This window comes from Cololabis saira, chromosome 1, assembly GCF_033807715.1.
Source record: "Cololabis saira isolate AMF1-May2022 chromosome 1, fColSai1.1, whole genome shotgun sequence".
NCBI lineage: Eukaryota > Metazoa > Chordata > Actinopteri > Beloniformes > Belonidae > Cololabis > Cololabis saira.
The window spans coordinates 1,061,508-1,074,967 of NC_084587.1; the positions used below are offsets into that span (position 1 = coordinate 1,061,508).

The 13,460-nt window shown below is 47.2% G+C and overlaps 2 protein-coding genes across 3 annotated transcripts in view; one reads left to right on the plus strand and one right to left on the minus strand.

Moving 5' to 3' along the window:
- The window catches only part of vps54 (VPS54 subunit of GARP complex), a 315,827-nt gene extending 313,696 nt beyond the window's left edge, over nucleotides 1–2,131 (plus strand). For both annotated transcript variants that reach the window (XM_061724343.1, XM_061724488.1), the window contains one exon: nucleotides 2,122–2,131. The gene's annotated coding sequence lies outside the window, so the exon portion shown is untranslated. The remainder of the gene's footprint in view (nucleotides 1–2,121) is intronic.
- sp6 (Sp6 transcription factor) lies at nucleotides 2,039–3,023 on the minus strand. The gene has a single exon (XM_061724738.1). It carries the CDS (start codon nucleotides 3,021–3,023, stop codon nucleotides 2,148–2,150), a length of 876 nt encoding a protein of 291 aa, XP_061580722.1. The 3' UTR covers nucleotides 2,039–2,147.
- Between the last annotated feature and the right edge of the window lie 10,437 nt (nucleotides 3,024–13,460).

A 13,460-nucleotide genomic window follows, 5' to 3' on the forward strand; every position in this document is an offset into this window, starting at 1 on the left:
TTTTCCATGTAAACCTCACTTCAGAATTACTATTTCCATGTAAACTCGAAGGAAAAATGTTTAATTCGGAATTATTTAATTCGGAATAATTAATTCCGAATTAAAAAACATCATGTAACCGTGGCCAATGATTACAGAAGTTAACGACCCAAAACTAGTGATCCACACTGCAAAAACTCAATCTTAACAAGAATATTTGTCTTATTTCTAGAAAAATCTGCCAGTGGAACAAGATTTATCTTCTCATTACAAGCAAAAAAATCTTGTTCCACTGGCAGATTTTTCTACTTATTTTAAGTGAAAATCTACTTGAAACAGGTGAACATTGCTGTTTTTTCCAGTGATGAGTCTTGTTTTAAGTGTAATGAGATTTTTTTTACTAAAAATGAGACATTTTAACTTGAAATAAGACAAATATTCCTGGTAAGATTTAGAGTTTTTGCAGTGCAGATGTTCCTGGGTTGGTCCGGTCGGCTGAATCTGAGCAGAATTAAGGAAACGTGACTCATGATGATTCCATAACCGACTCCAGGAACCTTTTTGTTTTGTTTTTGCTGTTTTTTCGTTTCCTCCGGATGGATCCTCCTCTCATCGGGTCAGAACCAGGAGCTGAAACGAGCTGTCAGGCGGAGGATTGAGACGGAACCGAACAAAGAGCCGAAGGTGCAGCGGGGCGGGTTCCTTACGCCGCCCACGACCCCGGGGGGGGCCCGGAGGCCCCCCGGGGCCCCCCGGAGGCCCCGGCCCGTCCGTCAGTACCGCCGGCCCGCGGCGCTGACAGCCCGGATCTCAGCGTGTTTGTCTCCCGGTCCGGACAAGTCCCGGCAGAACCGGCTCTTTGAAGCCGCCGCTGTTTCAGCTGGAACAGCTGGAACAGCTGGAACAGCTGGAGCAGCTGCTGCTGCTGTTGTTGACAAGTCTTCTCTATTCTATTATATTATATATTATTATATTTACGGCCCCATTATCAGGTATTTATCAGGTATTTATCAGGTATTTATCAGGTACAGCAGGGATTCCTAGTTCCTAGTTCCTAGTTCCTAGTTCCTAGCTAACGCCCTCAAACTGAAGAGTTTAAACGTCCTGCTGCGTCGTTGGCCTCAGATAATTAATGTTTATTTCAGATAATTAATGTTTATTTCACTTCAGCAAACTCAGATGAGCGGCTGCCGTCACCGGTGGACGCGCCGCTGCGCCGCGCGGGACCGGTTCTAAACGGTTCTACTTGGTTATATCCAGTTGTACCTGGTTCTAACCAGTTTTAGAACCGGTTCTAACCGGTTCTATCTGGTTCTACCCGGTTCTAACCGGTTCTATCTGGTTCTACCCGGTTCTAGAACCGGTTCTACCTGGTTCTAAACGGTTCTACCCGTTGCTATCCGGTTCTACCAACCGGTTTTACCCGGTTCTAACCGGTTCTCTCCGGTTCTAACCGGTTAGTTGCAGCTTCACTATGAATCTCAGTATATAACAGTTCTGTTACAGCGTGCTCTCCTTTTTCTATCCGCTTCTAACTGGTTTGACCCGGTTTTATCCGTTTCTATCCGGTTCTATCCAGTTCTAACTGGTTCTATCCGGTTCTATCCGGTTCTACCTGGTTTTAACCGGTTCTACCCGGTTAGTTGCCGCTTCACTATGAATCTCTGTTTATAACAGTTCTGTTACAGCGTGCTCTCCTTGTATCGTGTTGTCGTGGTAACGTTCAGCACACGTGCCGGTGCGGACCGGTGCCTGCAGGTTCTGCCCCGACGGGTCAGAACGGGTCGTCAGGTTTGTTGTTCATGTCAGAATAAAGATCCTACCACGAGCTACTGACGTTTGGCGCGATGGAAACACGGATCCACGCCGCCCTTCATCTACACGCATGAATCCCAGCGGACCGGGCCGGCCCGGTGAACCCGGGTCAGCAGTCAGTGAGTCCATGGTTCAGAACCGTCCAGAGTTCCACTTCCTCCCAGTTCAGCAGATCTAAACACTCGTCTTCTAAAACTAAGTCAGCCGTTTCCCCGGCGCCACCGGCGCCGAGGCGCCAGGAGAAACCGCAGCGACCTCCATCTTTGTTCCGGTGAGGCGGCGGCGCCGGTCCAGCGCCGGTCCGGCCTCGTCTACTCTCTACTCTACTGACGGAGGAGGGGCGGCAGGGGAGATTACCCAGAATGCCCGGTGACGCCGGACGCCGACGGGTCCGTCTCACACTTCAGCTTGAGTTGGGGCTCGTTGGCGTCAGGCGGCGGCGCGGCCGGCGCCCCCGGGAAGGCCTTGTCCCCGTTAGCGCGGTCCTCGCCCTGCGGCGCCGGCGGAGACTCGTGCGTGCGCATGTGCTTGGCCAGGTGGTCGTTGCGCATGAATACGCGCGGGCAGAGCGCGCAGCTGAACTTCTTGGCGCCGGTGTGCGTCTGCAGGTGGCGCTGCAGCTCGTCGGAGCGCGTGAAGCGCTTTCCGCAGAAGAGCCAGTTGCAGACGAAGGGGCGGTCGCCGCTGTGCCAGCGCAGGTGCGCCTTCAGGTGCGACGTCTTGGCGTAGGCCTTGCCGCAGCCCGGGATGTGGCAGTTGTGCAGGTGCTTGCGGCGGCCGTCGTCGGCGCCGTGGCCCATCTGCTCGGCGTGGAGGCAGTTGGGGCAGCGGCAGGCGGCCTGGCCGGCGCCGCGCGAGGCCGAGCGGCGCGGCGGCTTGGGCCGGGCCGGCGCCGAGGCCTCGGGCGGGTCGTCCAGCATGAAGGGCTCGGCCTGCAGCTCCGGCGCCAGCGGCTCCATCTTGAAGCCGTCGGGGGGGAAGAGGTGGGGCGACTGCTGGGGGGGCGCCAGGCCGCAGAGCTGGGGGTCGGAGCCGTACGGCCCCAGGGAGCCCGGCAGGCCCAGGGCCCCCCCGGGGCCACCGGCCCCCGGGCCCGGCTGCAGGTCCATCCAGCCCCCTGCCTGCACGTCCCGGTGCAGGTCCCACCAGGACGGGATGTTCATGTCGTCGGAGCCGCCACCGCCACCGGGAGGCGCCGCCCGCAGCCAGGGCTCGTAGGGGTGGGCCATGGAGCTGGGGAGGGGGGGGGGGGTCGTTGGTCTGGTGAGGTCAGGAAACGCCCAGGAGGTCAGCACATGGCAGGACGGCGGTGCGGCGAGAAACAAAACCTGGGGAAGAAAAACGGAAAATCAGAATTACGAAAAGTTCTGCAGATATTTTTTTTTTCCCCTGTTTGTATTACGTTTTTGTTGTTGTTGCTTTTTTTTCTGTATGTTTTGAATTTGTTTTAAAATCTTTTATTTTTTTATGTGTTCGAAATAAACAATAATAAAAAAAAAAATTCAGAATCACATCAGCGGATCGTCACGCAGCTGCAACATTTATTTGACGCTTCAGGCCAAAGATATCGTAACATCATAACGCCAACGCCATCATAACACCATAGTAACGGCAATGACATTGTTATGCCATTGTCATGCCAACGCTATCGTAACACCAATGCCATCGTAACACCAACGCCATCGTAACACCAACGCCATCGTAACACCATCGTAACACCAATGCCATCATAACGTCAATGCCATCATAACGCCAATGCCATCGTAACACCAATGCCATCGTAACACCAATGCCAACGTAACGCCAATGACAACGTAACACCAACGCCATCGTAACACCAATGCCATCATAACACCAATGCCATCATAACGCCAATGCCATCATAACGCCAATGCCATCGTAACACCAATGCCATCATAACGCCAATGCCATCGTGACGCCAATGCCATCGTAACACCAATGCCATCGTAACGCCAATGCCATCGTAACGCCAATGCCAACGTAACGCCAATGCCAACGTAACGCCAATGCCATCGTAACGTCAATGCCATCATAACGCCAATGCCATCGTAACACCAATGCCATCGTAACACCAATGCCATCATAACACCAATGCTTCTTTCTGGAAAATATGAAATCAAAGCTTGATGGAGGCGGTGTCATTGGTGCTGTTTTCATCGATCTTAGAAAAGCATTTGACACCATTAACCATCAGATACTGTTGACCAAACTGTCTAGCTTTAACTTCTCCCAAAGTACTCTGAATTGGATTGAATCATACATATCTGCAAGATCACAGTGTGTTAGGATACAGAACATGAAGTCAACATTACGTAACAACAATCTTGGGGTACCGCAGGGGTCAGTGCTAGGTCCACTGCTTTTCAGTTTGTTTATAAATGATCTGCCAAGTTGTTGTCCTTCGAATGTCACCTGCCAAATGTATGCCGATGATACTGTTCTGTATGTCCATGCAAAGGATAAAAAACACGCTGCGCAAGAACTGACAGATGCTATGACAAATGTGTATAACTGGCTTGAGAAATCCCAACTATACTTGAACACATCCAAGACTGTGTGTATGTACTTCTCAAAAAGAGCAAATACTGACAGCGATACCAACGTTTCTGTGCAAGGCAAAACAATTGAGGTGGTACAAGAGTTTAAATACTTGGGAATCACTCTTGACTCACAACTTCTCTTTAAACGACAGATAAAAAACACTGTGAATAGAATTAAGTTTAACTTGTCCAACTTTAGGTTTATTAGAAACAATCTAACTCTTGAGTCAGCAAAATTGTATTTTGATACTATGATCATGTCACAATTGTCCTATTGCGTAACAAGTTGGGCATCGGCCTGTAAGACGAGACTAAAGCCGATTGAAACAGTTTATAAACAAGCTCTGAAAGTATTGGATAAAAAACCAAAAACGTACCATCACTGTCAGATATTACAAAAACATGAGCGCTTAAGCTGGGACAACACTGTTAAACACACCGACGCTATCCTGATTTACAAAATCCTCCATGGCAAAGCACCTCCTCCATTACAAGATTTTGTGAAAAAAAATTCAAACAGATCAACAAGAGCTGGTTCTAGAGGTGACTGTGTAGTTCCTTTTAGAAAGAGTGCCTTTAGCCAAGCCACTTTTTCTGTTCGTGCTTCCCACACCTGGAATTCAATACCAAACACAATACGTGAACTCCCGAATCTGTCCTCTTTTACCAAACATCTTAAAGCTTGGCTATTGGAAGAACAACACTGCTGCCACAACCGTGCCTAAAACATGTATACTTTTCATTGTTGTTGCTTTTCTTTTCCTTTTCTGTCCTATTGTGTTTTTAAGGACACGCTTTCTCACTTGTAATTGCTCCTCCTGCCTACTTGCCATGGAAGCTAACTGTTCTACTTGTCGTTACTGTTGTTTTATTGATTTTATTATTTTATGTTGTTGACATTAACCTGCCTAAGGGACTAAAGATGAAAATTAGCCGTTGGCTATAATCTTGCATATTTACATGTATATGTTCATTAATATGTATTGTCCCTGTTATAAATAAAATAAACTCAAACTCAAACTCAATGCCATCATAACACCAATGCCATCATTACGCCAATGCCATCGTAACGCCAATGCCATCGTAACGTCAATGCCATCGTAACACCAATGCCATCATAACACCAATGCCATCATTACGCCAATGCCATCGTAACGCCAATGCCATCGTAACGTCAATGCCATCGTAACGTCAATGCCATCGTAACACCAATGCCATCATAACACCAATGCCATCGTAACACCAATGCCATCATAACACCAATGCCATCATAACGCCAATGCCATCGTAACACCAATGCCATCATAACACCAATGCCATCATAACGCCAATGCCATCGTAACGCCAATGCCATCGTAACACCAATGCCATCGTAACACCAATGCCATCGTAACGCCAATGCCAACGTAACGCCAATGCCAACGTAACGCCAATGCCATCGTAACACCAATGCCATCATAACACCAATGCCATCATAACGCCAATGCCATCGTAACACCAATGCCATCATAACACCAATGCCATCGTAACACCAATGCCATCATAACACCAATGCCATCATAACACCAATGCCATCATAACGCCAATGCCATCGTAACACCAATGCCATCATAACACCAATGCCATCATAACGCCAATGCCATCGTAACGCCAATGCCATCGTAACACCAATGCCATCGTAACACCAATGCCATCGTAACGCCAATGCCAACGTAACGCCAATGCCAACGTAACGCCAATGCCATCGTAACACCAATGCCATCATAACACCAATGCCATCATAACGCCAATGCCATCGTAACACCAATGCCATCATAACACCAATGCCATCGTAACACCAATGCCATCATAACACCAATGCCATCATAACGCCAATGCCATCGTAACACCAATGCCATCATAACGCCAATGCCAACGTAACGCCAATGACAACGTAACGCCAATGCCATCGTAACGCCAATGCCATCATAACGCCAATGCCATCGTAACACCAATGCCATCATAACACCAATGCCATCGTAACACCAATGCCATCATAACACCAATGCCATCGTAACGCCAATGCCATCATTACGCCGTCGTCATGCCGACACCATTGTTACGCCAACGCCAACGCCATCGTAACGCCATTGTCATGCCAACTCCATCGTTACACCATCATCATCCCATCGTCATGCCATTGTAACATCAACGCCATCGTCATGCCGACGGCATCGTAACACCATCGTAACGCCAATGCCATCGTTATGCCATCGTCATGCCAACGCCATCGTCATGCCAACGCCATTGTCACACTGTCCCGCATCTTTGGGTTCGTTTCAGAAGCCAGAGAGGTTGAAGACGGCAACGGCGAGTTTTATCCTCCATCGTCCTCCGACGTTCGTTCACAACGACCCGCCAGTCCAGGTACGAGCTGAAACCTGATTGGCTGACGATCCAAGGCCCACTTCCCACAACCCATTTGACCAGCGGGTGACATCACCACATTCAAAGTCCACGGAGACCACAATTGGCCCGTCGAGGCCACGCCCCCTTTTCTACACATTTCTTGCTGGATTTGGTTTCACCTGACGAGGAACAAAGACAAGAAGATCTTCGTGAGGGTTTAAGGTCTCAGGATGTTACCAGAGGTCACATGACTTGGGTCACATGACTGACATTCCCCCTGTCCCCCCCCGACCTTCAGAAGTTCCAGCAGGCCTAAATCCAATAAACAACCAACCCTTGTCGCCGTGGAGACGGCAGTTCTCACGCTGCGTGTCCGTGGCGACGGCGGGGTGTGTGTGTGTGTGTGTGAGGGGGGGGGCAGACGTGTCCAGGCAGATACCTGCCACTCACATCCGCTGCCAGGTACTTCCCGCGGAGGTCAAAGACAAGCACCGAGCAAACAAGCTGTCGGCCCCACGCCGCAGCGGGGGGGCGGGGCCGGCGGGGGGGGGATCGGTGGGGGGGGGTGTTGACAGCCCCACGCCGCGGTGGCGGGGCGGGGCCGGCGGGGGGGGGGGGGTGTTGACAGGGGAGCAGCAGCAACAGGAAGGAGGACCGGAGGTCTGGCGGCGGGCCAGCGAGACGAGACAAGGCAGACGGAGGAACCGGTTCTGTTGTTGTTGATTTACTACCCCGGGGCGGGGGGGGCGGGTTATGGGGGGCGCGGGAACCGCCCCGCGAGACGCCGGCGACGCCGGCCGACTGACGGCAGCCTGAGAAACACCGTCCAACAAAAACAGCACAACAATTACCTCACGTTTGTAATTACGGCGGTGACACTTCCTGCCCCCCCCCTTCTCCCCACCAGGAATGCTAACCTACGCACGCCGGGCCGGCGTCATCAGGTAGTCATGCTGGGTTGGGCGGTACCGGGGAGCGGTACCGGGGAACCGTACCGGCTACTGTCCCTCCACTGACGCATCACCTTTCTGTATAATCCAGAATCACGGCATACACTTTCATTGTTATGCTGATGATACACAGCTCTACTTGACTACGTTTCCATCAGTCAAAATTCGGGTTATTGCTAATATTCCGGTTACTGAAACATTCAGAATATTCCGTTTACATGGTAATTAATGATTTGGGATATCTGGATCAAACCAGCGACGCACGGAGAACGTGATGACGTATTCCGTTAGGCATTTACATGACCCAATATTCAGGTTTTAAAAGGAGTAACCCAGGGGTCATATTGGGGTTTTTAAAAACCATAATATGAGCAAATTTGGGTTATTGCCAATATTCAGGTTTTGAAAGGGTTATTGATGCATGGAAACGCAGTCATTGTCTATGAAGCCGGATGAAACAGAACCGTTAGTTAAACTTCAGGCATGTCTGAGGGACATCAAGGACTGGATGTCCAGAAATTTCTTGCTTCTAAATTCAGATAAAACAGAGGTTATCATTCTTGGTCCAGAGCACCTTAGGAAGGGATTAGATGGTGTTGCGATGGCTTCCAGTGCAACTGTGAGAAACCTTGGTGTTGTTTTCCATCAGGATTTGTCGTTTAAACCATATGTTAATCAGGTTTGTAAAATAGCGTTTTTCCATCACCGTAATTTTGCAGAGATTAGGAAAATCCTCTGGCAGAGTGATGCAGAAAAACTAATTCATACGTTTGTATCTTCTAGACTGGATGACTGTAATGTGTTGTTAGCAGGATGTCCAAGTAATTTGCTGAATAGGCTCCAGCTGATCCAAAATGCAGCAGCACGAGTACTGACAGGAATTAGCAGGAGAGACCACGTCTCTCTAGTGTTAGCGTTGCTCCATTGGCTACCTGTAAAATTCAGAATCCAATTTAAAATTGTATTACTTGCGTATAAAGCCCAAAACGGCTTAGCTCCGCATTATTTACAAGACCTGATAGTGCCTTATGTTCCTGGCAGAGCTCTCCGTTCTCAGAGTGCAGGTTTACTCGTAGTTCCTAGAGTATCTAAATGTTCCATCAGGATTTGTCGTTTAAACCATATGTTAATCAGGTTTGTAAAGTAGCATTTTTCCATCTCCGTAATATTGCAAAGATTAGGAAAATCCTCTCGCAGAGTGATGCAGAAAAACTAGTGTTTGTATCTTCATCAACATGCGTTTGTATCTGATAGACTAGATTACTGTAATGTGTTATGACAGGAGAGCCCCCCCCTCCGCCGACGTCCTGGCCTGGAACCAGTTCTGGAGTCTGAACTGGGGTCAGAACCCAGAACTGGGGTCAGAACTCGGACCCTCCTGCTGCCCCAGAACCGTTGATCCTCCTGGCTCCTCCTCCTAATGAAAGGTCCGTCTGAAGGTCCAGCTGATTTACTCCTGCAGCCCGGAGCAGAACCAGAACGCTGCTCTGTAATTTCTGGGGAATGTTCAGACAGATGAACGTCTGCCCCCCCCACTCGTCTGAACTGCCCCCCCCCCGTCTGTCCCGTCTGCCCCCCCACCACCTCCTTCTTAGATTCTACTGCTGACAGCACCGTAAACAAACCAAGACTTCCTCCTCCATCTCTGAAGTGCCAGGGTGGGGGGTTGGGGTGAAACAGCTGGCGAGGGCCCCTGGGGGGGGTTGGGGTTGAGTCCTTCAGGGGCCTGGGGGGGCCGTAGGGAAACAGCTGGCATGGGACCCGGGGGGGGCCCTGGTTGGGGCAGGGGTGGGGGGGGCAGAGCAATGACAGAGCGGCGGCTGTAAAACCTGCCCGACAAAAACCCTGCAGGGACGGGGTTTTACCAGTCTGGGCGGGCTGACGGAGCGCGGGGTCTCAGCAGAAGGAGGGCGGGGCCTCAGGAGATGGGGGCGTGGTCTACAGACCCTGAACCATAGACATATACGTAGACGCTGCATCGAGTGTTCCTGCCCGCTGCTGCGATACGTCAACGTCGCCGCCATATTGGATGTTCAAGACTGTAAACTAATACAAGTAAATGGACTTATTTTCATAAAGCGCCTTTCTACAAAGAAATGTACGTTTTACGTCTCATTTATTCATTCACACACGCACTAATATACTTGGGAAACATATTTGGACCATTTTTCTGACAATAAAATAACATTTGAACCATTTTTCAGACAATAAAATAATTGAAAAAATTAAAAAAAAATGGCTCAAATATGTTATTTTGTTACTTGAAAAATTTTGATTCTATGTTTCTTATTTTTGTGAGGGGGATATATATTGTTTTTCGGCACTACCTTGTTCTCTATAGCTGATATAACATTAATTACTCCTATGTGGGATCAATAAAGTTCTTATTTTTGCCATCTGAGAAAATTAAATATATTATATTTGGTGCCTAACTGTTTCCCAAGTATATTAGTGCGTGTGTGAATGAATAAATGAGACGTAAAACGTACATTTCTTTGTAGAAAGGCGCTTTAATCATGGAATTGATCAACTGGTCTCTCAGCACAATTGACCAAATTTTTGCGACGAGAAGTCAGGGGGTAAGGGAGCCCTCTTGCCCCGATGGGACATTTTATGCTGGATACACAATGGATTCCTGGAAACATTGGAAACCGTTGTGTTTGGCGATCCTGTCTGTCGAGGACGTTGAAGATGCTTCATAGTTGGATTTATGATAGCAGGATTTCTCTTGATATGAGGAGGAGGGGGATTCCTGGTCTACCGACAAACGCGTAAGTCGTCGACAGCTGTTCTGGCTCTTTCAGAGCTGCCGGACGTGGCTGAAGGATCAAGCAAGGCGATCAACGCTCAGACTTTAACGCTGGGGGAGCAAAGCCGTAAGCTGGATGTGATTCTCGAACAGAATCGCAGGCTGGCGGCGTCTTTGAGCTCATTGGCAAGATGGATAACACCCTGGAGAAGTTGGAAGCTCGGCTTGGCGGGAATTGATCACAAATTCGTCTGATTGGAGTCGCCATTGATGAACAAGAGACTGAAGGCAGACGGAAAATTACTGAGTCTGTCTGTTTGCAATATAATTGTTGATTCTATAATCTGGCTTTGACAGGGCGGTTTTTTGGCCGATCGCTCTGGTCACAATCTTCCTGGTGGAATGTGAACAAGGTGGCCCTGCCCCCACTAGCCCTCCCCTCTCTCAGGAACATCTGTGGACCTGTTTCAGAACTGACCGAGCCGTCTGATAACATCAAGGACCCCCCCCCCCCCCACACACACACACACATGTGCAAGCCTTGTGATGTTAAATTTGTCATGTTGCTTTCTGTGCAGAGGTGGTTTTTTTTGCACTTTCACACTGTGTATTTACACACAGTATGAAGATGCCTTTTTTTCCCTCCTACCTCCCCAATGTCATCCTTTCTCTGATCTGTTCTCACCAGTTACTCATGTCTTATGTTATTTGTTTTGTCTGTGTCCTGATGGTTGTACTGGTTCATCTCACTGTGCTGGGACGCCAGACCAACGACAATAAAGCTATTCATTCATTCATTTATGAAAATAAGTCGATTCACTTGTATTAGTTTACAGCGCAGTCTTGAACATCCAATATGGCGGCAACGTTGACGTATCGCAGCAGCTCCGTGGGAGGAGACATTTATATGTCTATGGTTTTACCAGTCTGGGGGGGGCAGACGGAGGGCGGGGCCTCAGCAGGTGGGGGCGTGGCCAACAGACCCTGAACCAGCGGATTGGGCGTGGCCACAGCAGAGGGGGCGGGGCCTCCAGACCTCCGATCGGCCGCCAGCGTTATTAATAGATGTAATAACAGCGTAGCGACACAAACACACTAGTTATTAATAGATGTAATAACAGCGACACAAACACACTAATTATTAATAGATGTAATAACAGCGACACAAACACACTAGTTATTAATAGATGTAATAACAGCGACACAAACACACTAGTTATTAATAGATGTAATAACAGCGACACAAACACACTAGTTATTAATAGATGTAATAACAGCGTAGTGACACAAACACACTAGTTATTAATAGATGTAATAACAGCGACACAAACACACTAGTTATTAATAGATGTAATAACAGCGTAGCGACACAAACACACTAGTTATTAATAGATGTAATAACAGCGACACAAACACACTAGTTATTAATAGATGTAATAACAGCGACACAAACACACTAGTTATTAATAGATGTAATAACAGCGACACAAACACGCTAGTTATTAATAGATGTAATAACAGCGTAGTGACACAAACACACTAGTTATTAATAGATGTAATAACAGCGACACAAACACACTAGTTATTAATAGATGTAATAACAGCGACACAAACACACTAGTTATTAATAGATGTAATAACAGCGACACAAACACACTAGTTATTAATAGATGTAATAACAGCGACACAAACACACTAGTTATTAATAGATGTAATAACAGCGACACAAACACACTAGTTATTAATAGATGTAATAACAGCGACACAAACACACTAGTTATTAATAGATGTAATAACAGCGACACAAACACACTAGTTATTAATAGATGTAATAACAGCGTAGCGACACAAACACACTAGTTATTAATAGATGTAATAACAGCGTAGCGACACAAACACACTAGTTATTAATAGATGTAATAACAGTGACACAAACACACTAGTTATTAATAGATGTAATAACAGCGTAGCGACACAAACACACTAGTTATTAATAGATGTAATAACAGCGTAGCGACACAAACACGACGCTGACGTCACATGAAGGAAACAAAGCAGAACTGCTGTAAACAGTTTATAACAGTCTAGTTGTTGTTGCCGTAGCAACCAGTCCAGATGTTAGCGTCGGTTGAGTGGGGTGTTAGCGATGCTAATCCATAAACAAGCGCAACCCAACTGCTGTCGACTGTTTAACTCCAGTTTACTCCTTTTTTATTCCTGTTTACTTCTTTTTACTCACATTTATCTCCTGTTTAGTTCAGTTTGCTCCTGTTTATTCCTTTTTACTTTTGTCTTAATCCTGTTTTACTCTCTTTTACTCCCGTTTATTCCCGTTCATTCCTGTTTACTCCTTTTTAATTCCTGGTTTGCTCCTGTTTTATTCTTTTTTACTGTTCACTCCTGTTTTTATTCCTGTTTACTCCTTTTTACTCCTTTTTCATTCCTGTTTTATTCCTGTTCACTCCTGTTGGCTCCTGTTTACTCCGTTTGAACTTCGTTTACTCCTGTTTTATTCCCATTTATTCCCTTTCACTCCTGTTTACTTCTGTTTAACTTGGTTTACTCCTGTTTTCCTCCCGTTTATTCCCGTTTATTCCTGTTCCTCCTGTTTACTCGGCGTGCTGACGGAGGCTGATTTTGGAAAACTCCTGTGGTCATAAATCCGGTCATAAATCCGGTCATAAATCTGGTCCTGACAGGTTTCAGGTCGTCATCCGTCGTCGGTTTTAACCTTAACAAAGTTTCCAGGAAAACACAAGAGAAGCTGCCGTTTGGTTTGGTTTTGTTTCTATGATGAACAGTTTTCTCATCAGTCTCAAAGCTTTTCTCTCAGTGTACTTTCTAAAAAAGTACACAAAATACAACTTTGATTTTATTCTAAGCACTTTATGCAGCTTTATATAACTTATATTGCATGTGTAATGCTTTTATAACAGAAAGATATAAAACTTACTTTGCTTTTTCACATTATCAGTTTGATCAAAATAACTTTTGGCTTTTATTTTTACTTGTACTTCT